This window comes from Artibeus jamaicensis, unplaced genomic scaffold (genome assembly GCF_021234435.1).
Source record: "Artibeus jamaicensis isolate MK-2021 breed Jamaican fruit bat unplaced genomic scaffold, CSHL_Jam_final scaffold_11, whole genome shotgun sequence".
In the NCBI taxonomy this organism is placed as follows: Eukaryota; Metazoa; Chordata; class Mammalia; order Chiroptera; family Phyllostomidae; genus Artibeus; species Artibeus jamaicensis.
In genome coordinates, this window is record NW_026522027.1 from 1,278,733 (window position 1) to 1,302,923 (window position 24,191).

The 24,191-nt window shown below is 40.2% G+C and overlaps 1 protein-coding gene across 1 annotated transcript; it reads right to left on the reverse strand.

Annotated features, from left to right (window-relative positions):
* Positions 1 to 16,717: 16,717 nt before the first annotated feature.
* On the reverse strand, positions 16,718 to 21,823 carry LOC119053556 (carcinoembryonic antigen-related cell adhesion molecule 21-like). The gene is made up of 3 exons (XM_037151184.2): positions 21,760 to 21,823; positions 20,536 to 20,889; positions 16,718 to 16,995 (listed from the first exon to the last, which is right to left on the reverse strand). Exons 1-3 carry the CDS (start codon positions 21,821 to 21,823, stop codon positions 16,718 to 16,720), a joined length of 696 nt encoding a protein of 231 aa, XP_037007079.2.
* Between the last annotated feature and the right edge of the window lie 2,368 nt (positions 21,824 to 24,191).

Consider the following 24,191-nt stretch of genomic DNA (forward strand, 5'->3'; position numbering starts at 1 on the left):
TTACACACGCTATGTCCTCTGCCTGAAATTCTCATTCCTGACCCCAACATGAGCTCTAGGTTTGCCTGGGCTCATTGTCTATTAGATGTTTCTTTATCAAAACATTGTACCTGGTCTTCACCAGGTCAGAATGCTGTATGACCTTTGTGAGGTCATAATGCTCTGTATTTTACCCTTTTAACCATTATCATATTTGTAAATTTTAATTCATTTATCAAAGAACATCAACACTCTCCTCACCATCTCCCTGACACTCTTCTAATCATGAGAAAGAAAACAGACAAAATCTCAGAGCACATAGTCCTGAGGTGGCAGTGAGGGAGTCACACAATAATCCAAACAATATTATATGACAGTATGTTAGAATAAAATAAGCCATACTTGGGATGATTTTTTTGGCTCAGCACAGAAGATGTAAATTTATTGAAGCAGACAGATCAAAAGATGAAAGTAGATGAAGTCAGAAATAATGAAGCCATCAGCCAGAACAATGGCTTTGCTCTGAGTGAACTGGGGAGACACTGGAAGGTTGAAAGAAAAGAAAAAAAAATACAGATGTGAGTAACCTGTGTTTATGGAAGGAAATCAACGCTTTGACCCCCTGAATCTTTGTTTTAAGGATATTGCTTTTAGGCTGTTTATTAGGAAACAAAACTCAGAAAAAAAATGTTGACCCTCTTCATATTTCTTTCTAGAGGTTCAAATAGAAATTGTGATTCAGAAGAAAAATCGGAATGTTCACTTTAGGCTAATTTGGTAGCGTATGGGAAATAAAAGTGTTCAGGATGGCGCCTGGTGGCCAGTAGCCCCGGGGCCCTACTGATTCTGAGTTGCCCAGAGAAAAAGCCTGTTGCCATGTAGGGTCTGGTCTTCTCACCTACCTGCAAAGCACTCATTCTGACTTCTTAAACAAAAGACCCAATTTTCCTTTTTCTCTCCTTTGTCCAGAATGCTTATAATTCCATGTTTCCTCACAGTCATTGGATTTTTATGCTTCTGTGAATTCTCTATAATTATGTATTAAAAACTTTATTTCCTTCTGCTAATTGGTTTCTGTTACTTTGATGATTAGCCCAGCCAAAACATTTTCAAAAGGTGGGAGAGACAGTATTACTATTTTTAGCCTCCTAATTAGCCAGGATTTGTGTGGCTGCTGGTTTGCAAGCAGGGGCTTTGATGAGAAGACAAGTTTAGTCATCCAGGTAACAAGTGAATATAGTTGGAGTAGTGGAAGAGAAAGTGTCAGTTTCTGGATTTGTTCTGAGCACTGAGTAAAGTACCTTTCTGAGGAATTTGATGTTAGGTGTAAGAATAAGTAAGGAGTGGAAAAACACAAAGAGATTAAGAAAAATTCTACAGGAGCACATTCAGGTCAATGATTTGCCAGGGATTACAAATCCTGAGGCATCAGGAAGTGCCTTTGAAATATTAGCTGTCAAGTAAATAGTTCATCAATGGTAATGTCCACTTCATCTCTCTCATGCACTACCATGCCCGATGTGAATCAGGCAGAGCCTGATAGATTTAAAGTATGAGTTCATTAGATGTTTACAGAATCGAAAAAGGAATGAGTAATGAATAATCAAAGTGTCTTCTGAACTACCATACACAATATTTCTTATTTACAAGGAAAATACTGTAACAGGGTACAGCCAAGAGTTGGGGCCCAAATAGGGATTTGAGATGGAATCCAGAACTCAAGGCGTCTAGGAAATATTGGAGAGACATATAAGGTGTCCTCACCCCTTCCCCCACAGGTGTGAGTTGGAAAAAGGGACTCATGTATCAAGAATATTCAGGGCTGTTTGGTACAGCCACAGCCTTGCTGCTAATCCTTGGCCTTGTCATTTAACATTTCTATAACCTTTGGTGGGTCACTTAGGTATGTTAAATAGCTGTGGCCATGCTCACAGCTAGAATGGAAGTGACTTTCAACCAAGGTATAACTTGGGGGCATCTCCCCCTAGTTACAGCACCTATATTATAGCTTGGAGAATATTGGCTCCGTGAAATGGGGCCACACCTGCCCAGAGTAAATAACCTGGAATAATTCAGAAATGCTTACAGAGGTAACTGATTGTACGAGGAGTCGGAAATGGGGGTGCAGAGAAAGGTTGGCTCAGGCATTTAAACCCAGACTCGGCAGTTTTGGCGGAAAAGAACCACACAGCTTTGGCTAGAGTGAGGACCACGTATCTTTGGGGTGCTCCCTTTTTCCATGTGGCTTAGGAAGCAGGAAAGACTTTGGAAGAAAAGTGGTGAAAGGACTTTTGGTTGTGGGCAATGAGAAGGTTCCACATGGCTTTGGATTAAGTGGAGATCCTGGCAGCAACACAGCTGATGGTGTTGGGAGCCTGAATCATGGACTTCTGCTTCTTTTCCTGAGATATGGTACCTCAGATTAGGGTAGAGGTAGAGGGAAGGACTGTGTGCATCTGTAGGTATCCTAAAAGGCATTCATATTGTAATGAAGACTTTGGGTCACTACTTTAAGTCTGTGTACCTTTAAATAAATATTTCCTTTCCTTTTCACAAATCTCTGGCATTGAGAGATGTCTTTCCTCTGGAGGTGGGAGAAGCGAACCTAGTGGGAGGGGGGACTTTTCATAATAGTGTATCACACCCCCCCCGCCCCCTGGCTTGGTTCTTTAAGTATATTGCAATACCACAGATCTACCATTAGAACAGGGGACCCTTATCAATCCATTTGTTGTTGTCAATCACATAAAGACCTTTCTTGAGCATTTGTGCTCAAAGAAATTTTTGAAAATAATTTTTTTCAAATAAATTAAGTTGGAAATAAATTAAGTTGAACATAAAATTATTTCAATTGTTTTGAAACTAGCCAACAGCCTTTTGGAAGACTTCCTGGGCCCAATTTCCGAACAATAGAAATGAGACTGAAGTCTTACAGGCAATAAGAAGTCAGTAAATATTAATTAAAATTAGGGACATGTAAAAACGACAACACAAATAATTAAGTAAATTATTATAAGCAGTTTTACTTCCTTTTATACAATTTGAATGTCTTTTATTTCTTTTCCTTGTCTGATTGTTGTGGCCAGGACTTCCTATACTATGTCTTTTTATACTATGTCTTGCTCCTGATCTTAGTGGGAAAGTTTTCAGTTTTTGGCCATTGAGTATGATGTTGGCTGTAAGTTTCTCATATGTGGTCTTTATTTTGATGCTGTGTGCTCCCTCTACTACAACTTTGCTGAGTGTTTTTTTTTCTTTTTTCACAAATGGGTGATATGCTCTAACAAAAGCTTTTTTGGCCTCTCTTAATATGATCAGGTGATTTTTGTGTTTCCTTTTGTTTATGTGAGATATTACATTTATTGATTTGTAAATATGGTAACATCCTTGCATCACTGGGATGAATCCCAAAGTATCATAGTGTGTGATATTGTTATTATATTTCTGGTTGTGGCTTGCCAATATTTTGTTTAGGATTTTAGCACCTATATTCATAAGCAACCTTGGACAGGTTTTCTTTCTTTGCTGTGTCTGTATTTAGTTTGGGGACTAGGCTGATGCTGGTCTCATAAAAAGTCTTAGTGAGTTCTCTCTCATTTGAAAGTTTTAGAATAATTTGAGAAGAATAGGGGTTAGGTCTTCCTTATTTTTTTAAAACAAAATTCTCTTATGAAACTGTACTATCTATGAAACTGTACTTCTATGAAACTGTACTGTGCCAGGAATTTTTTCTTTACTGCTTCAATTTCACTTGTTATCGATCTGTTCAAGGAACAGACCAATACCTCCAATTGGAGGTGTTCAAGGAATTATGCTTCCTCTTGATTCAGTTTTTGAAGATTTTATGTTTCTATAAATGTGTCCATTTCACCCAGGTTTTCAAATTTCTTGGAATATAGTTTTCATAGTAATTTCTTACAATCCATTGTGTTTCTGTGGTATCAGGTGTAATCTCTCCTGTGTCATTTTTTTATTGTGTTCATTTGAGTCCCCTCTGTTTTTTTCTTCATGAGCCAGCTTGAAAGCTTGTCAATTTTTTAAATCTTTGGGAAGAACCAGCTCCTGCATTTATTGATCCTTTGTGTTGTTCTCTTAGATGCTATGTCATTTAATTCTGATTTGATCTTAATTATTTTGTTTCATTTGCTTCACCTCTCAGCCAGCTAATTTCTTGAAGAAATAAGGAAGGTCTGGGTATCACATGACAAATATATGAAGATTCCAGTGCTCAGAGTTTTATGTCCTCTTGCTTTCTATTCAAAAAATAATCCAAACTTTCTCAGTTGTTTGTTGACTATTGGGGTTTGATCATGGAAATATAGTGGACTGGAAGTCAGAGACCACCCAAAAATTCTTCCAGTGCTCACTGACCACCTGACTGGCCTGGTGGACAAGCATTATTCCTTCAGGCTGCATACACCTCCCTCATCCAATTGGAGGTGTGTTTCTATGAGGCACCATTTCCCAGGTCATTCTGCAGACCTAAATCTGAACCAAATAACGCATGGGGGCCAGGAACAGATAGTTAAAACAGCTGAATACTCAGGCACCTGGGCCAAGAAATATGTCTGGACATCCAAGGTGAGTGTGAATGATATGAGCCAGTGTGTCAATAAGTAATAGTGCAGGGTCCAAAAATAAGCTATAAAAGTGAAGGAAACAGGAGGGAGCTATCTGTGGCAGCAGAACCATGTGCTCTGCCCTTGGTCACTTTATATATTACTTCCCTGCTGACGGCAGGTGAGGAATTGGGCAAATGCAGGAGTGGGGATGGGAAGTGGGAAGCAGAAAGTTGTCTAAATTCTGTCTTTTATGGACCATTTATGTGTGGTGGTAATGAAATAGCATTCTAAAAAATCAAAATTTTGTATGTAAAATTATTACTAGTACTTTAGGGACTAAGGCCAAATCAGCAAAGAATATTTCTCCAGAGGGGAGCAAAGCATCTGAGGCATGCAGCTCAGCCCCTGGAGGTACAGAGAGCCTGTTCGTGTGGTTAGAATTTCAAAGAGTCTACACCCAAGTTCTAGTCTTTGAAAGATTTCAGTGTAAAAGTTTTGGAAGAGGAAAGTGGGTTCATTAGATGTGCATTATGGCTCTTGCTATACCCAGGGCTAAGAAGGCTGCAGAGGGTTTTTTGGACAGAGAGCAATGCAGCATGCATATCACTGGAAGTAGAAAAAAGTTTCTTACTGAGTCACATCTCTAGTCTGCTTTTGCAGACTATTCTGGAAGCTCCATTTTGACTCTGCCTCAATATATATAAATAAAAATATTAAGTCAAATAAGTCATTAAAATGTAAATCATTTACGAAGAAGTGATGACTCTGGTTCATGACTTAAGAAGTGTAATTTTTGCCCTGGCTGATGTAGGTCAGTGGATTGAGCATGGGCCTGTGAAGCAAAGGATCACTAGATCGATTCCCAGTCAGGGCACATGCCTGGGTTTCAGGCCAGGTCCCCAGTGGGGGACACACGAGAGGCAACCACTCACTGATGTTTCTCTCCCACTCTTTCTCTTTCCCTTCCTAAAAATAAATTAAAATATTTAAAATGAAAGTGTAAGTTTCATATTCTGTGCCCTTAATATTAGCAACAAATGAACAAAAAAAAAGAGAAATTTTGTCAGTGCCCATTGTTGGTCATTTGGACAAAGAGCCAAATATTTGGGGTTTCTTGGACAAATCCTAATCAGTTTCTTAAGCTCAGAGAACACATTTTTTTATGTGATCGACTACAATCCTAAAAGATTTTGGCAGAAACAAAATTATTATTCTGTGTCTTATATTTGCACTGTGAGCAAAGCCAGTCCCTGCCTCCCTTCAGTTGGACATTCTTTCTGGTATTTCTGACAACAGTACATTTGGCCATAGAACTTCCTGCATCTCTGTGTGTGCTGTTTCAGAGTAATCACATGAAGGTTCTGGCTTCTTTCAGCCACACTAGGAATATCTGCTCCAAACAATGGCAAACCCCCCAGATGTAATAGAAGTTATCTCTAAACAACATGTTTTGAGGTTGCTTACTGGTTTTTCACTTTTACAGATTAGCTAACTCAAGGTTTTCCCTCTTTTTTTGAGATTTTATTTATTTATCTTTAGAGGGGAAGGGAAGGAGAGAGGTAGAGAAACATCAATGTATGGTTGCCTTTCTCACATCCCCTGCTGGGAACTGGCCTGCAAGGAACCGGCCTGCAACCCCAGTATGTGCCCTGACTGGGAATTGAACCGCAATTGTCTGGTTTGCAGGCCCGCACTCAATCCACTGAGCTACACCAGCCAGGGTCAAGGTTTTCCCTCTTAAAAGATGAAGACTCAGTTGCTTTCTTTCACTTTTGTTAACACACACATACTTCTAACCATTTTGTCTCGTCAGTATTTTCTTTTTTTTTTAATTCTTTTTTTTATTTTTTTATTATTTTTTTAAATTTTATTTAGTTACTTTTCAAGTACATTTTTTTTATCCCTTCCCCCCCCCGCCCGGTCTCCCCCCTCCCTCCCATTCCCCCCCACCCCAGTCCTCATCTCTGTGTCTTTCATACTTGTTCCTCAAAATCCCTCCCCCTTTTTCCCCTTAAGTTCCCTTCCCTCTCCCCTCTGGTCGCTGCCCACTTGTTCTCTATTTCAGCGTCTTTGTTTTTATTCTGTTTGCTTGTTTGTTTTATTCTTTAGCTTCCTGTCAAAGGTGAGATCATATGGTATTTGTCCTTCAATGCCTGGCCTATTTCACTCAGCATAATGCTTTCCAGTTCCATCCATGTTGTTGCAAAAGGTAGTAGCTCCTTCTTTCTCTCTGCTGCATAAAATTCCATGGTGTATATGTACCACAATTTTTGGATCCATTCATTTACTGATGGGCACCTAGGTTGCTTCCAACTCTTGGCTATTGTAAATTGTGCTGCTATGAACATTGTGGTGCATAGGTTCTTTGAAATTGATGTTTTAGGATTCTTGGGGTATAATCCTAGCAGTGGAATTGCTGGGTCAAAAGGCAGGTCAATTTTTATTTTTCGGAGAAAATTCCATACTGTTTTCCATAATGGTTGTACCAGTCTACAATCCCACCAACAGTGAACTAAGGACCCCTCGTCAGTATTTTCTAAAGGCCAAAATTTAGTGTAGACCTTATTGTGTAGATTTAATGCTATTCATATTTGAGCCAAATAACTTGGTGAGTACCTGAAATTGGAATCTCTGCTGTACATCAGAGATGGAGAATCCTCCTTCTGTGAGCAGCAGGTGTGTGGGAAATTGGTCCGTAGAAAAAAGCCCAAAACTCTCCATATCCTTTCACAGCTCCTCCAAGTTGCCTGGTGTTGGTGCCACCCTCTGGTGGTTCCATTACAAATGTCAGGTCCCATAGGTCAAATTATTTACTTACTTATTTATTTAATCCAGCATCACTCCTAGAGGCAGAACCAGGAAAAGTAAGAATCAAGTGACAATGCACGTCTCTGTTCAAAATTCATTAAGAATTTTAAGATTTTGAAAGCTGAGCATTAAACCTACAGCAAGTTTTTTCAAATGACTGCTCAGATTTTGAGCCCATGGAGCTGGTCCTCCCTAGCAGGGCAAGTGTATGTGTTCATTCCCCAAGTGACTTCCATGAGAATCTGAAGTCACAAAATACCTACACACCTGCAGTTAATGTTGTATTTAATGCTTCTCAGCATTAAATAAATTTCCCACTAGAGAGTAGCAAAAGTCAGGTTTTCTAAATGCCTTAGAAGACCCTGGCACTCTGAAGGGTGGAAGTGGGTGACTGCCAATGTTGATGCTCTCAGACAATGACATCAGCGATGACAGTGACACCAACAACAGAACCGGGTACTCCCATTTCTGCCAGATCCAATGTCTTTCCTCATTGGCCACAGATGCAAACCATTGTTCTACAGAGAATGAGATGGCTTTCTGTGTGACATATGCTGCCTGCCCCTTTAAAACCTGCCATGTGGTAGATATGGACTGGTTGTTCTGGGACTATGAGATGCACAGACACCAGATGCCCTCTTGGCTGTCAGACAGCCAAGAAGTGTGTAGCTGCACATGGTAGACTCTGTGGGAAGCCTCTTCCTGGGTGATTCTCTGAACATCTTCTGATTCCTGTTGATGATGAAACATTGTTTATCAAAACTCTCAATATGGAAATCTAGGTGTAGAAGGGATTTTTTGGAGTCGCACCACAGCTGACATGGTCCTATTAGCACCACTTGATGAATCTTCCCCTGACCCTGGGATCCTCTGTATAAAGGTGGTTCTTATGCTTCAAAAGTATTGCACAAACTAATTTTTAACGTGAGATTACTGCTTCTTTTCTCAAGTTATGAGATTTTTTAAATAAGAAGTCAGGTAAAAATGTAATAAGGCTTTTATAAGGACCTGCTCTCCACCCCCATTTTTGGCTCTGAGAGAGAAGAGCATCACCATCCAGAAAAGCCATGCTTTTCTCAGCAGCCTTGTGTGGGACACAGTAACCAAGAATATGTCCAGGCTGAGGGAGGAAATGGGACCAGAGATGAAAGTGGGCAAGAAGCTGAGTCTCAATCCTGATTCCAGGCAGGTCAGCTGCAGGTAGCAAAACCTCTAGGCATCCCCTACCACCTGTGAATCGGGAGCAGCTGATATCTGACTACTTGGAAATGTGTTTCCTCCCCCAAATGTGAACGGTATGTTGTTCTTTTAATAATGACTCAGACACAAATAATTGAACTTGTTTTAATATTCCACATTTCACACTCACTTTTTGAGTATCTATAGTTTTTTCATATATTCCAGACTGTGGTAAGGCCTCATAAATGTGATCTTATGTAGGCTTTTCCAACACCCCCATCAATTTGTACTACTAATACTTCCATTTTTGGATGAAGGACTAATTGGACAATGAACCACACACACAGAGTACGTGAGGGGCATGGGGAGACTAAAAGTTAGCTGTGTTCAAGTCTGAGTCTATAAAACTCACGGTATTTATTTACAGTGTGTTGGTTTCTCTTGAGTAGATCCTAACTTTCCGGGGGGGTAGAGACTCAGTGTTACTTAGGTTTGAATCCCTGGCATGTGGTAAACCAGATATAATAAATGAGTTTCAACCTGGCAAACATGTAGGATCTGAACCCTGCAGAAGAAAAGTTCAGTTCTGGTTATGGGAGCAGCATGAGCTAGAGACTGGCATTGGGGTTAGGTGTGGTTCTTGGGGTTGGGGAGGTGGGCAGAGCAAAGAACATCTAGGAGAGGGGCAGCCAATGATTGTAGGGCTGGGGGGCACACCCGAATTCACAAGGGGTACACCAGAGAGTGCTCTCCTCTCCCAGACAGGACATGTGAGTGTTATGCAGTAGCCAGTAGGGACAAAGACATTGATGCCAGTAGAGGTGAGGCATTAAAAAAGAAAAACTATTAGATAGTAAAATAGTCACAGGTATACAGCACAGAACAGCACAGCGGGTACAGGCAATAATATTTTAATAACTGTGTGTGCTGACAGGTTTGGTCTGAAACTGGTTGGGTGAATCAGTTCATAAGTTTTATCAATGTCTCACCACTACACTGTGCACCTACAACAAAAAATATTGAATGTCAAGCATAATTCTAAAAGTTTTAAGAAAATTAAGTTTCAGCTTCAGTGAATAGAAGGGAAACCAATCTTAGCTCAGTGTCTGTTTAGCAACAAGTGCCACTCTGGGTTTCTTTTGCACAGAAGCCCCCTCACTTACGGAGTCCTCCGTTGTAACCGGCAAAGACATGCTTTTTCGCATCAGACTTCTGTGGACCACAGTGACCAAGGATGTCTCCAGGCTGAGGGAGGAACCAGGAGCAGGTTTGTGGGTGGGCAGAGAGCTGGGTCTCAATCCTGATTTCAGGCAAGTCAGCTAGAGGTAGGAGAACCACTAGGCTCCCTCACCACGTGTGAAGAGGGAGGAGCTGACATCTGAATACTTGGTGATGTGTTTGCCTTCCCCAGTTTAAAAGGATCAGACAGCTTTTCTTGCTTGTCTGATTTCACAGAGCGGAGCTTCAATGGCAGAATTTGAGCTCATCTGCCTGAACACAGGGTGTGTGTTCTCTGAACTGCAGAATGTTGCCTCTGCTGGTGCAGTTAAAAGACACAGTTTTAGGAACAAAATAAAATTTGGCTAATCTATGGAGAGATGTAATGTGGCAAAAAAAGAGAAGTGGTTTTTCTTTTTTAAAAAGAGCCAGTTACAATAATTGACTTACTAGGAGACCAAGTGATCAACTACCAGAGAGGGGTGGAAACCAACATCCTATGAGCAAGCACATCAGTGGTACTGATGTGAGCAGTGCACCCAAGTGAACGAGGTGGGCAAGCACAAGTCACCAGTTCTTCCTCTGGGTGATGGGAGCTGGGTGATTAATTACCCTTCCATAATAGAAAATTTTAAAGACATGTTAGCAATTTTGAAGGCCTTCCTAAAGAAAACAGGAATATAAACACAGCCAATATTGCTTAATTCTAAACAAACCAAAAGAAAAATGATAGCAAAATATTTTTCAAAGATTTTATGTATTCACTTTTTAGAGAGAGAAGGAGAGGGAGGGAGAAAGAGGACAGACACATTAATGTGTGGTTACCTCTCAAATACCCTCTAATGGAAATCTGGCATGTACCCTACTAGGAATCAAACCAGCAGCTCTTTGGTTCACAGGCCAACACTCAATCCACTGAACCACACCAGCCAGTGCAGAAAGATTTTTAGTAAGTGGCTCAAGGATTCACTGACCTAAAGAGCAGCACCTACTCCATCTCTTTAAAAAATTATTACCATAGGCAAATACAAATCTAAAAATTGTCCTCTAAATATTAGTTAAAATTTTACCTATATGAATAAATAAACTCAATTTATTTCAAAAGTTAAACATTAATGCTTTTTGCACTTTCTGCCAGGGTATTGGTTAAATAATTATCATTTAATTAATTAATTTATTTATTTTCAAAGAGAAGTTATTGTGGTTTATGTAATGAAGTAATTTCTAAAACAGGCTACAGATTAAAAGCAGTTACATATGAGTGATTTGAAGAAAATAATGCACAATAATATCTTAAATCATATTTTTGAGAAGAAGTCCTTAAGAGGACTTAAATCTGAAGTCCTCTTATATCTTTATTTCGAGGACTTTTCCCATCTTTCCACTTAGAAATACAAAACACTTCTTATTTTTATAGAGAAAATAAGTAATATTTTTCTACAAAAAGCAAGAAGGCCATTCATGGGCTGGTTCAAATACTGAGGATTATACATATTTTTTAATTCTATGATCCTAATATCAAAAACAAATAAGCAAACAAAATGACACTATCAGAGAATATGTCAGTACCCATCATTTATCATTCAGACCAAGAGCTGAGAAGTTTGTTTTTTCTCAAACAAATCTTAACCAATGTCTAAGGACCAGAGAAGATATATATATATATATATATATATAGATAGATAGATAGATAGATATATAGATATAGATATAGATATAGATATAGATATAGATATAGATATAGATAGATATAGATAGATATAGAGAGATATATATATAGATAGATAGATAGATAGATATAGATATAGATATAGATATAGATATAGATATAGATATAGATTTTTTGAGTAAACACCTAAACCCTTAGGTAGATTTTGACTCCCACTTAATTTGAAACATTGAATCATTTTGTGTTTAATATTTACACTGAGGACAGAGCCATTTCCCAACTACCTCATGTTAAATGTCCTTTCTTGCATTTATGACATCACTGGACATCCCTGTGGTAATTTCTGTATCTCAGTGTGCTGTTCAAAGTGATCACAGGACGGCTCTCTCTTCTCTGGGACACTCTGAGAACATCTGTCCCAAACTAAGAAATCACTCTGGGGAGAACTGAAGTCTTCTCTACATTGCATTCTCTCAGGGTGCTCAACAATTTTCACTTTTATTCTTTATGTATACAAGATCCTCCTTGAAAAATGCTCAGCTACTTTGCTTCATATCACCATCAAACACACATGGATGTGCACACTTACACGCCAAACCTCTCTTCTTAGCTTTCTAGCATTTTTGAAAGAATGATATATAGAACAACGTTATTGTGTCTGTTTAATTCTATTTACATTTGAGCCATTGACTAAGTTTTCTTTAAATTTGAATCTTGAAGTACATCAGAGATGAAGAGCTTACCTTCTGTGAGCTGGAGAGGTGAGGGTGAAATAAGTTCTGCTCCTTAGACACTTGCAGTGACACAAATAGCACAGATAAAGCTCAAAAGTCCTCCAATTTCTTCATACCTACCCCCATTTACTTTGCTCAGGTGCTGCCTTCTGGTGACCACAACTAAAATGGCTACTACCTATAGGGTCAAACTGTTTTGTTTTTTTTCCAAGCCCAGGCCATGCCTAGGAGTCACACCAGAAAAAGTCAATGTCAAGTGAATGTGAGGGTCCTTGTTGAAAAGTCAATTAACTTTTCAGGATGATGAAGGCAGAATATTAAACCTACCAGCAGTCCTAGTGACTGCACAGAGTGTGAACCGATGAAGCTTAACCTCTCCAGCAAGGCAAATGAATGTGTTCATCCTCCAAGTCAATTTCACACGAAATTCAAGTCACAAAATCCACACAGACTTACTGCTAATGTAATCCTTAATGGTTTGAACTATAGGCTTTCTTGCTAGAAATTATCAAAAGGGCAATTTCTTTCAATGCCTCAGTAGACACATGGGCTCTTAAGGGTGGAAGTGTATGCCTACTAATGTTGATATTTCTCAGACAATGACATTAGTGATACCAGTGACACCAGGGAAAACATCAGTTGAAAGAATGGGCAGTCTATGAAAGCATTACATCCACATCAGATCCAGTCAGGGATCTGCAACACAGTCTGGGTTATGCTGGACATACCCTCCTGAGTAAAAGACATGTTGTGCTTCTACCTCCATTTGGTTAATGTTGGAAGAATGAAAGGTGCTTTATGGACCATCTGGTTTGATCTAAGAAGAAAATAGCATTAAGAATTCTAGGCTTCAGGGCAAGGCTATGCATTCTACAGAAATATTGCAATAACTTCTGACTGGCTTTTAAATCTCAGAGGAGTCAGATTGTGTAAATATGGGCTGTAATGTGACAAGATAGCCAGACTTACTCAGATTTGGCTTCTATTTCATGCACGGGTGTTAAGGTCAAGTAGGAAGAGCAGCATTCATCACAAACAGAAGTGATAGATGTGCATTAGACAAGGGCAGGTGGCTTCGAACTTTAGCACCTACTGTTTCAGCAAGGGGCCTGTCACATAGCTTTCACCATGAAATCACAGAAATTTTACTGTCGCTTTCAAGAAGGAAGTCAACATCCCAACTCCGAATTCATTCTGGCCCTCAATTCCCCCTTCCAACTGCACACACCATTTGCCAAATTTTTGCCTCTCTTCAGGCACCTAGTCAACCTACTAACACACAAATCCCCTAAAACATGGCTAACTTGTTCACTCAGCTGAGGCATCTTTCATAATATGGGATTGAGTTTTAGTTATTCAAAGCTCTCCAAAGCCATGTGTAAACAGTAGTAACCCTCAGATGACACTTTGAGTGCCTGCTCCACGTGTTTCCACTATACAATAAAATAGAGATAAAATAGAGAATAGACATAATTGACCTTCAATTGTGTCTTCATCTTCAAGCCTTCCCTGCATTCCCCAACTTCATACCAGGCTCCATTGCAAACACTCTGCTAGTCTGACTACCACATCCTCCAACTCCCTTCCTCATTAAAATTTTTGTACTCCTGTTGTTCCAAATCTTACAAACCTTCATTGCTCTTCAGAATCATAGTCCCAAACAGGATGATAATCTCATCTCTCCCTTGACTCTTAACCCATGTCTCCTGTTTCATGACATTAATTGCCTAGTACATCTGGTTTTCCCTCTTATGCTAATCATAGAACACTAATGTGAGTCTTCAAAATCTCACTCTTTGTGCCAATGCTGTCTCTCTCCCCACCTACTCATCCTAGTCTGGGAGAATGGCTTCCTCTCTCTTAACTGCACAAGCTCCAGTGGTCCCTCCCTCATCTCTTAGATCAGCCCCTTACTTGTATGCCTATGCCCCATCCTGAGATTCCTTAATTAATTAAATCCTCCTCCATCACTTCTTATGTCCTCTTTAATCCATATAAAGGCAAATATCTCAAACCCATATGCTTTATACTTTCCCATCAAGGCACTGAGCGGGTCCTATTTCTTTTTGACCCCCCTGTATGCACACCTCTTCCTACCCACAATCCACCTCTGACCCGAGAATTCAGTCAAATGCCTAAGAGAACCCAAGTAGGATTAAAAAGTGGACTGGAAAAGAGATTTATTTCCCATTCCCCAAGTTTTGATTGTAGACATTAAAGGTAGAAATGTGCATTTTGTAAACATAACAGAGAAATCAAAGAAAAAGACACTGATTTGTGCCCTGAGTTCCAGGTCACAGGAGAAACAAAACAGAGTCTCCCAGTGCAGGCCTGTGGGGACTGATGTCACAAGGACCTGAATGTTTACTAGACTTTCTAGGGTTCATGACAGAATAGTTTCCAAACATCTGTATGCTTTTTCTTGAAGGCGAGTGAAAGTGTATGTACAAGGCAAACACTGTTGACAGGTAGGATACTGCAGAGATGCAGAGGTTCAGACAAAGGCCACTTCAAGACAAACTCATCCTGAGAGAAATCTGGGCAGTCAGGTCATCTTTGGCTGTGGACACCAATTCAGAAGGAAGGCAGGACATTTGGATAAAGTTACTTAAAAATTGGAGGCAATTTTTTTATCAGAAGATTTGAAGATAAGGGAAGAATGAGCACTATAAGAGAGATGAAAAGATCTGCTAGGGCCTGGCTGGTGTAGCTCAGTGGATTGAGCGTGGGCCTGCGAACCAGACAATCGCAGTTCGAATCCCAGTCAGGGCACATGCCTGGGTTGCAGACCAGTTCCCTGCAGGCCAGTTCCCAGCAGGGGACGCACGAAAGGCAACCATACATTGATGTTTCTCTCCCTCTCTCCTTCCCTTCCCCTCTAAAGATAAAAAAAAAAGATCTGCTAATTACAAGTAGGTGATGTCAGAGTGAAAGATGCATCACACAAATTTAAAAAGTCAGGGGAGACTTTATTAAAGACCATGTGTTAGTATAGTGAGCCAGAATGCAACACCATTGAAAAAGAAGACTCAGAAAATTTTAAGAACAAGAGAAAGACTCAAAGACACCTCTGTTTGCTATTTGGTTTACAAAAAAAAAAAAAAGGTAAAACATTTTATGAAATCTTCCCAGTATGTCTTTTTATCACATTATTTTAAAGGTCCTCACACAAGTTAATCTTTTACCCTCCCAGAGAGATGAGACACAGACACCAGGAGAATTAACTTTAAAGTCATGGGCATATGCCATTGTGACAGATACACTCTGAATTGTAATATTAGCAAAAAGATTTTAAGAAGATTCATGTACATTTCAAATGGGCAATAAAAGACTCATCAATTACAAATTACAATTCTATTTCTGAAGAAAATGCTCTAAAAGTATGAAGGTCTGATATCAGAAGCCTGCAGTCTGGAAGAAGCTGTATAAAGGTCAGTGACTCTGAGGAACATGAAGGCCTCTGGTTCATAACAAAACTGCTTTTTGCACAGTGGAGGGAAAGACAACTACATCTCTTTCAGCCAATAACCAGTTTTCATCTCCATCAGTTATTGCAATTTATGAAGAGACACAAGTTCCCAGGTATTTATAAACAGTTGCAAAATAGCTGAGAGTCCCTAAACAGAGAGAGAATCTGATCTTCCAGAAGGCTGTGCTTCTGGAGATTTCTATTTAGACATTATACTTTTCTCTACAGTAACATCCCCTCTCATCAAATGTAATCCTAAGGAAGAAGTGTGTACTTGATCCTACAACATAGCTGGAGTCACCTGGTTTGACCTGATTAGTTACCTAAGAGCAGAACTGACTTTCACTACTTGGTTTGCTCTGATGAAGGTTTTTCTACAGAACACATGGTGAGACTTTTGTTACTTGAGGTTAAGTAACTTACCCCTCACACTTCACCTATAGTCTCTTTAGCTTTGAGTGCTGTACTCTTCTCCAGGAAGTACCAAAGACCAAGAGATCAAACTGAGCTTCATAAACTATGTTCATTTCTAATTCTATGGACATTGGTCTTAACTAGGACATTTGAGATAAAGTCCTAGCTTTATTACCAAAGTTTTCAATGACACCTTATTAAGAGAATGAACAGATTTACTAAACTAATCAAACAGTTTCATTGACATATAAATAACAATACTGGAGACTTTAAAAATCTTTTGAAAGCCCTCTAAGAGAAAGACTAAAATCAATGTTGCTACCCACATGGGTGTCCTGTTGTCCTTTCCCATTATCTACAACCATGACCAGGTGCCTCTATGGAGAAGTGGCAAATTCTGTGAGCTCATTGCCTGTTCCCATTGATTATCATACAACCACTGCTCATTCTCTGAGGAACACAATATTAACTCCACTGAGGACTTGGTACAAAGAGACCAAACCAAAACAGTAGTTGATTTTAAATGTGACCTTAAGCTGACAATAATTACAATGTCAGCTCACATTTTTATTATTTTTGACTTAATGTAAATCTTTTAAGAACTATTTGCCTGCAGAGAAATATATTATAATAATGCAAAGAAAAGTAACTTGGAGTTTAATAACAGAGGAAGAAACAAGAGTCACTAATACAGAACATGCAGTTCAAGGGGCTGGCTTTCAACACTCATGATGGGGTTCCATGCTTTACACTTGTAAACCCCAGCATCTTCTCTCTTGACTGGGTCTATGGTGAGTCTTCTACTGTCCCAAGACAGCTTCATTCTGTTTGTGAAATCTATACTCATGTCATTGAACAGCCACTGGATGGAGAGTCCATTTGTATAGCATGTCAAGACTACATCCTCTTCATTCTCTATGACTCCATAGCTGCTAGCTCGAAGGACAGGCCCTTTCAAATACTCTGTGGAGAAACAAAGAATATGACTGATTGAGAATGGGCTTGAAACATGGGGCCATGCTGCTTCCTCAGAGATCTCCACCACTCACAGTCCACAGTGAGCTATGTAAAGGTCACCAGAGTGTGGTCCTGACATTTGCAGAAAGAAAATTGTCTAAGTTCAGGTGATTGTACGTAAAGTGAAACCTGCACCTCCTCTCTAAGCCTACATAACCTCAGGGGGATCCCATACCTGTTCACTCACTCCTCTCTGTAGTAGCAGCACACAAATCCCCTTCCCCATGCATATGGCTCATAACCTCATTATCAGGTACAAGTTTTCTCTCATGAGCTTTATTGATCCTTTCCTAGAACTTTGTTTTATGACTTCACAAAACATCAGGATTCACTCCTTATGTGAACATTTATAGACTTTGGGGAAGGCAACCTTACCACCTTTGTCCCTCTGTGGTGCCAAGGGAAGTTTACAACAAGTGGCAAAGCATTCAGCTTTTCTTAAAAAAATTATCAGGCAGTAAGAATAGCCCAATCCAGTTTTCATGTCTACACGCCTTGAGGATTTCTATCTAAAAAACTTCTCACTCTGAACAATACTTTATTTTCTTGCCAGCTGAATCAATATCATGGTATAATTAATCTCTAGAGGGAAGTAGTGAAGGTTTTTTTTTAATATTTTTATTTATTTATCTTTAGAGGGGAAGGAAAGGAGAGAGGGAGAGAAACATCAATGTATGGTTGCCTTTCGTGCGTCCCCTGCTGGGAACTGGCCTGCAGGGAACTGGTCTGCAACCCAGGCATGTGCCCTGACTGGGAATAGAACCGCGAAGTAGTGAAGGTTTTAACAAAAGACATTGACTGTAGGAATAGAAGAAAACTATTCATATAATAAAAGGCATACATACTTGAACTGGAAAGCATTATGATGAGTGAAATAGGCCAGGCATTGAAGGACAAATACCATATGATCTCACCTTTGACAGGAAGCTAAACAATAAAACAAACAAGCAAACAGAATAAAAACAAAGACGCTGAAATAGAGAACAAGTGGGCAGCGACCAGAGGGGAGAGGGAAGGGATTTTAAGGGGAAAAAGGGGGAGGGATTTTGAGGGACAAGTATGAAAGACACAGAGATGAGGACTGGGGGGGGGGGATGGGAGGGAGGGGGGAGACCGGGGGGGGGGGGGAAGAGAAAAAAAATGTACTTGAAAAGTAACTAAATAAAATTAAAAAAAAACAATATAAAAAAAGAACTCTAGAATAGATGCATTATAAAACATTTTGAAAATACTTAAAAGCATAGAGAAACTATGCAAATCATTTTAAACTGCATCACCTATTTATAACTATAATTGACATTTTTACTCATTTCCTCCATCTTTTTTCTGTACATGTATTACTTTGTCTTTAAAGAAAACTGAAATCATTTTATAAATGTATCTTCCTAGCCTACTTTTCACTTATATATTTAAAAAGTATTATTTCATGCCATTAATTAAATATTTTATCTCATGTCATTAAATATTTTTCCAAAAAAATAAAAAATAAATAAAAAAAATAAAAGGCATACATAACAGCCCAGAGCTAACACAACATTCTCCACACCACCTGACTTCCTCGTTGGCCAGAAGCTCTTTTTTGAAACTTCGCAGACTTCCGTCACCTAGCCGAGGAGTGTTTCTATGAGGCACCATTTCCAAGACATGCTAGATACTGGGGTTTGAGCAAAACAAAACATAAAGTCCAGAAGCAAGATAGCTGATAATAGCAACAGAATCATGTGCTCTGCCCTTGGCCATTCAAGTTATTCTCTCTCCCCTGATGGCAGGTGAGAACTTGTATAAGTGGAAAATGAGCGACTTACAGCAAATGGGGAGCACTGATGTCCTGAAATTCTGGTGCATGTGGCAATTTTATAAGGTGCCCATGAGATAGAAATGTGGAAAGATTTTAAATTATTCTGAGTGTGAAATGATGATTAATACCCTATGGCCTAAGACTAATTGCTAGAAAAACTATTTTCTTATGAAAAAAAAAAGGAAAGAGTATGAGATTATGTTCTTAGTTCCTGCAGGCACAGAAAGCCTGTCCCTCATAGCCAGAACATAAAGGACTCTGTATCTAGGTTCCAGGCTCAGAAGTGATTTTGAATCATTGATTTATTTCACTCACTCATTTTCCATTTATTTCTTCCTAATTCATCAACAACAACTAAGTCTTTGTTACTTATTGGTCCATGATCTGGTTTCAGGGGTAGAGTGGGGAGTGAGAAGACAAAGTCCTTTCATTTATATCTGTCAGGAGAGACTGCACCAAACAGGAAAGAAATAAGTGATGTCGAATCCAGTGCCAGGAGGTATAAATAGGCCACCTGAGGGGGATGCCTGGGTAATCTATGTAGTGATTCTGATTGTTTTTGCAGGTAGTTTAGTTCTAGAGTAAAAATAGATTATGTCTCCATTTTTTTTACCCCACATACCAAATTGTACCCCTGTGAGCTAAGGGCACTTAATAAAAAAAGTTTCTCAACCATTTTTTTGTTTAGAATCCAAAGATACTCTTCTATGGTCCCCACGATAGAGAAATTAAGTCTATAGCTACAGTAAGCCCAAGGGTTACTCCGGTGAGCTGCTCATATTCTGTGTGACTCTGCTGTAGTGACTGTATCTCCTTGTTCCTCAGTTTATTCTCATTAAAAAAGGTTGTCAGTATATTAACTGTAAATATTGTTACTATATGACCTAAATCCTTTAAAACAAGAGCTGCTCAAAGAAAACATCTCTTATTGATCAACTCTGAGATCTCTTATTGTTCTGGGCTGATCCCTGTTGAATGTGAACCTTCAAGAAGCATCCTTCTTTTTCAGTTTCTTTCTGAAGATGCTGACCTTTTTCTGAACCTTCCTAAGTCCCCCAGGATAGTCAGCAATATCCACAGACATTGTCTTTGTTCTCCACACACAGACCCAGATGATACTGAATTCTATTTTTGCCAAGATATGGCTCTTGGGCCTGAGCCAGGACTGGTGACAGGCTCAGGAGCTTTGTGACTCAGGCACCCATTAAACCATTACACACTCATCAATTTCAAGGACCCCAAACCCAAATTGGCACATGCTGCCTTGCACCCCTGGAGTCAAGTAACCTTGCACAGGGCTCTGGGAATGGGTTTCTGATGTGAGCTATGTATGAATATCGGGATTCTTCTCATACCATGCTCTGACCTGGTATAGCAGAATCAGCTTCAGGTCAAGTTCATAGGAACATGCTCATGGGACTGAACCGAGACTGGTTTCCCTTTGATGAATTACTCTCATCAGCCTGACCCTTCTGTCTGCAGTGACTTTCTGCAGGGCTGCAAGTTGGGAAGGGAACTGAAATCTTAAGAAGTTTGTCTACACTCTCTGTATCCTGCATTAAATGTCAAAACTGAACCTGAAACAAAATTCAGAGTGGAATGGAGGTAGTGTCCAGGGCTGTCAGTCCTGTGTGTGAAGTAGGGGGTCACCCCACCCAACCCCCAGTCATCGAAGAGCAATCACTCACCATATACATCAAGTTCTCCAAATCCTATTTCTGTTTCTGAATCTGGAAAGTGAGCCACTATGGTGTATATTCCTGCATCCATCTTGGTGACCTTCTTCAATAACAAGGATCCATCTTCAGTTAATACCTGTCGTCCTTTGTTTTTAGGACCACTTAAATGCAAACTTGATTTCGCAATAAAAAATGTGATTAAATTATTTTGGTCCTCCCCTTTTCCCTTGTACCACACAATGCCTACAATCTCAGGAAGCTTATTGCGGATATGCAGAACTGCATCGTTTCCTTCAGCAGCATAGGTCGACACAATACTGATTTCGGCTGTGGTGGGTTGGCTCCAGAAGGCTAAGAGCGAAACTAGGAAATAAGAAAAAAATACATCAATGTTTGCATCTATTTTATTGGCACAGAAAGATGAAGTCCTGAATCCTGAGTGGGTCTCTTTATCTCTCAGCCTTGGTCTGCAGGTGAGTGTGTGTGTCCCATGGTCAAGGTCTACAGCATGGTCCCAATCCTTCAGCACCTAGACACTGTTATTTTTCTGTTTTAAATACTTTTCTCCAGGTGTTTGTCTTGGTCACTTCCTCACTATGATTAGATACCTTCTGAAACTCAAGGGCAATTTTGAAAGGCATGTCTGCTGACCACCTTCTCTAAAGATTCTTTTCCTTCACTTTCTGACCTATCCTGTTCTCCTTTTTTTATGTCTGTTGTGGGTACCTGACCTCACACCTACACATTTAGTTGCCCCTTTTTTCTCCATAGAAAATGAGCTTTCTGAGGGCAGGGATTGTCTGACCTAGTACCTCCAGGGATTATAAAAGTTTGAAAATACATGGGGTTGAATGAATGAGTCTTGTACCTCCTGGGGCTAATTTGCCCATTTCTGGGGTTTGCAGTAAAGAAAATGCCTAGCACCCCTGGTTTAATTTTCTGGTGTTTCCTGACATAAGTCATTATTATTGTTACCAGCTTTCATAAGCCAATATTCAGTGATGAATAACCAGAATAAACAATCCACATTTTCCTGATTCTTACCACTTCCAGATGGTGACATTTTCCTCTTGCTGATCCCCCTTCCCCATGCTATTTTTCCCTTTGGTCCTTTACACTTAGGTCCAATCAGAAGCCTTCACTCTTTTCTCAGAGCACTGGTCTCTCCAGCAGATCCCAGCCAGTCTCTGTGTCAGATCCTTAGGCTACCCCAAGGAATTGACTCCTACTTACCAACCAGCAGGAGCCCTTGCCAGTGGACAAGTCCTCTGTGGGTAGAGACTGACAGGAATCCCATGGTGTATGTTGTCTGCTCAGTGGCTGCCTTTTTGAGAGAAGCTTGAGTTTCTGTAAGGCTCACAGGCACGGCTGTCTAGAATGGTGCAGTCTGCTGTCCTACCTGTGCTCTGAGCTTTATTCTGGAGAAAGTTTATCAATCTTGTCATGCGGGCTGGAGGCAAAAAGAATGCACATTACCATCCTGCTCCCTGCTCTGGTTTTTGCCACCGTTTTCCCTTCTAACCAGTACTGCCCTCTTATAACTTTATTCCCTGTGAACTCCTGAGGCCTCTCAACACCAAACGAACACACACACAAACACATGCACGCATGCATAAACACACACACATACACACAATATCATGTTGATTTTGGAAAAGCACAAACCTGTGGTTTCTGCAGTCAGGGGTTTCTCCACAGCTTCCTGTCAGATGCCCAGTAGTCTCTCTCACAGCTCTCTCTCTCTCTCTCTCTTACACACACACACACACACACACACACACACACACACACACACACACACACACACACTTGACTCTTCCCTTCATAGTAGTAGTTCCTGAACTAAGTCACTGAAAACTGTCATTAGGAAGTCACTCTTATTGTGCGTCAGATCACCTGTGAAACATTGTAACATTGCTATGCCCATTGCTATTCTTAAAAATACAGCTTAAGCAGCTGTCCAGCTAATGTGGGTGCTCATTCAGAGTGAAATCTTTTGATGTGAAATTAGAAGCACCTCTCCTGTTCTCCTGTACACAGGGGAAGTATCCAGATGCTGATAAACTGCAGATTCTGCAGTTTAGGTTCAGGGGACCAGAGACTCTGTATCTGACAGGTTCTGAAGGGAGTTTGATTTAATTATGACCTGTGGAGCTCACTTGCAATAGCAAGGCAGATGGGGACACAGGTGTCTTCAGAGGATAACACACTAATGCCAGCATTGGCCTCTGCTGTGTCTTTAGCTTGGGTCTGTCATCACCATATAAAGAGCCCCAGATGTCATCAAAAAGGGGGATTATTTGTTTGTGACACAGAAACCCAGCTGGGTACTAGGTCTTCCCCATGTTCTCAAAAGCTCTCTGGGTTTTTTTTTTCCCACATGAAGGTAACAGAAATAACTCTGGGAATGAGAAGTGGTCAAGCTTGGTGATAATTGTGGAGGGGACCCTTCTTCTATCTCAAGTTGTCACCAAAATGGCTTTTTCTTCCAGGGATAAAATCTCAAAACCAGAATTTTCAGGAGAACATGCAGTTTTGGGTATGAAATGAGAGGTGTCCTCTGTGTCCCAGGAAGAAGGGACTGTGGTGAAAGGTCTGGTGACTATGGGCTTCCTGGTTCTCAAGAGATAGTTTCAGGTTGATCTTTCCTCTCCAAGTCTGTTTGTAGGATTGGTCCTTGTGCTGCTGGCTTTTGGGACAACCTCTGAGTTATCCCTGGGCAGATTCCTTGTCATAACCAAACTTGGGCATGGATGATGCCAGACATGGAGTAGAGAGGCAGCACTGAAACACACGAGAGAAGATGTGCTACTAGACTCTTACAATGTAAAACAAAACAAACAAACAAACAAACAAACAAGCAAACAAAAAAACCCAGCCAAGCTTGTATAGCAATGTAATGAGTTTATCAGAGCCAAACTGACCACATATGCCTTGGAGAAATGACTCAAATCCTTTTAAGAGAGGCAGTTTTTTAGCTTATTTTATACATTATTATCAAAGGACAGCACGATAAAATTTGGATAAAATTCAGAAGGAGGTAAAAGAAAACAGAGAAATCATCAGAATGGGAAAAAAGGCAAAAATGGAGGCACATATATTTTTTACATTGGTAGGTAGACAATTATTAGCATTTAAAAGGACACAGAGAATGTGTGCAGGGGACCAAATAATGTAAAGAGTGCTGTGGTCTAGTACATTTGCCCCAGACTCTGTAACGTGAATGGTGCAGTGAAGAAAATCACCCTGATGTGTCAAAGTTATGCTCTCTAAGATGCACAGATGCAAAGTTATGCTCTCTAAAAATGGGTCAGTGTTCAATTAAAGACTGACCTTTCTTAAGGAAAATATAGTCCTGGGATATGGCAACCTGCCAAGTTAGAAATTTCTGATGAAAATATCCTGTGAGGGTTGTCAGCCTGCCATGTGGCCCCTTGAGCTTGTCAGTGCTACCAAGCAGCCCGTGTTAACAGTGTCTAGAAGTAGCAGGTTCCACAGAGCAGCCATGAGGGAGGATCCAAGAAAGGCCTGTTGAAGCAGGGGATGAAAATCAGGCTACTTCTCCATCTTAGTCAAAGCCGGGTTCCTGTGTCTATTTCCTGTGAATCTCAATACTGCTGCCTAGAGGACAGAAGTATACCTGCAGCCAACGTCAGGTGCTGCAC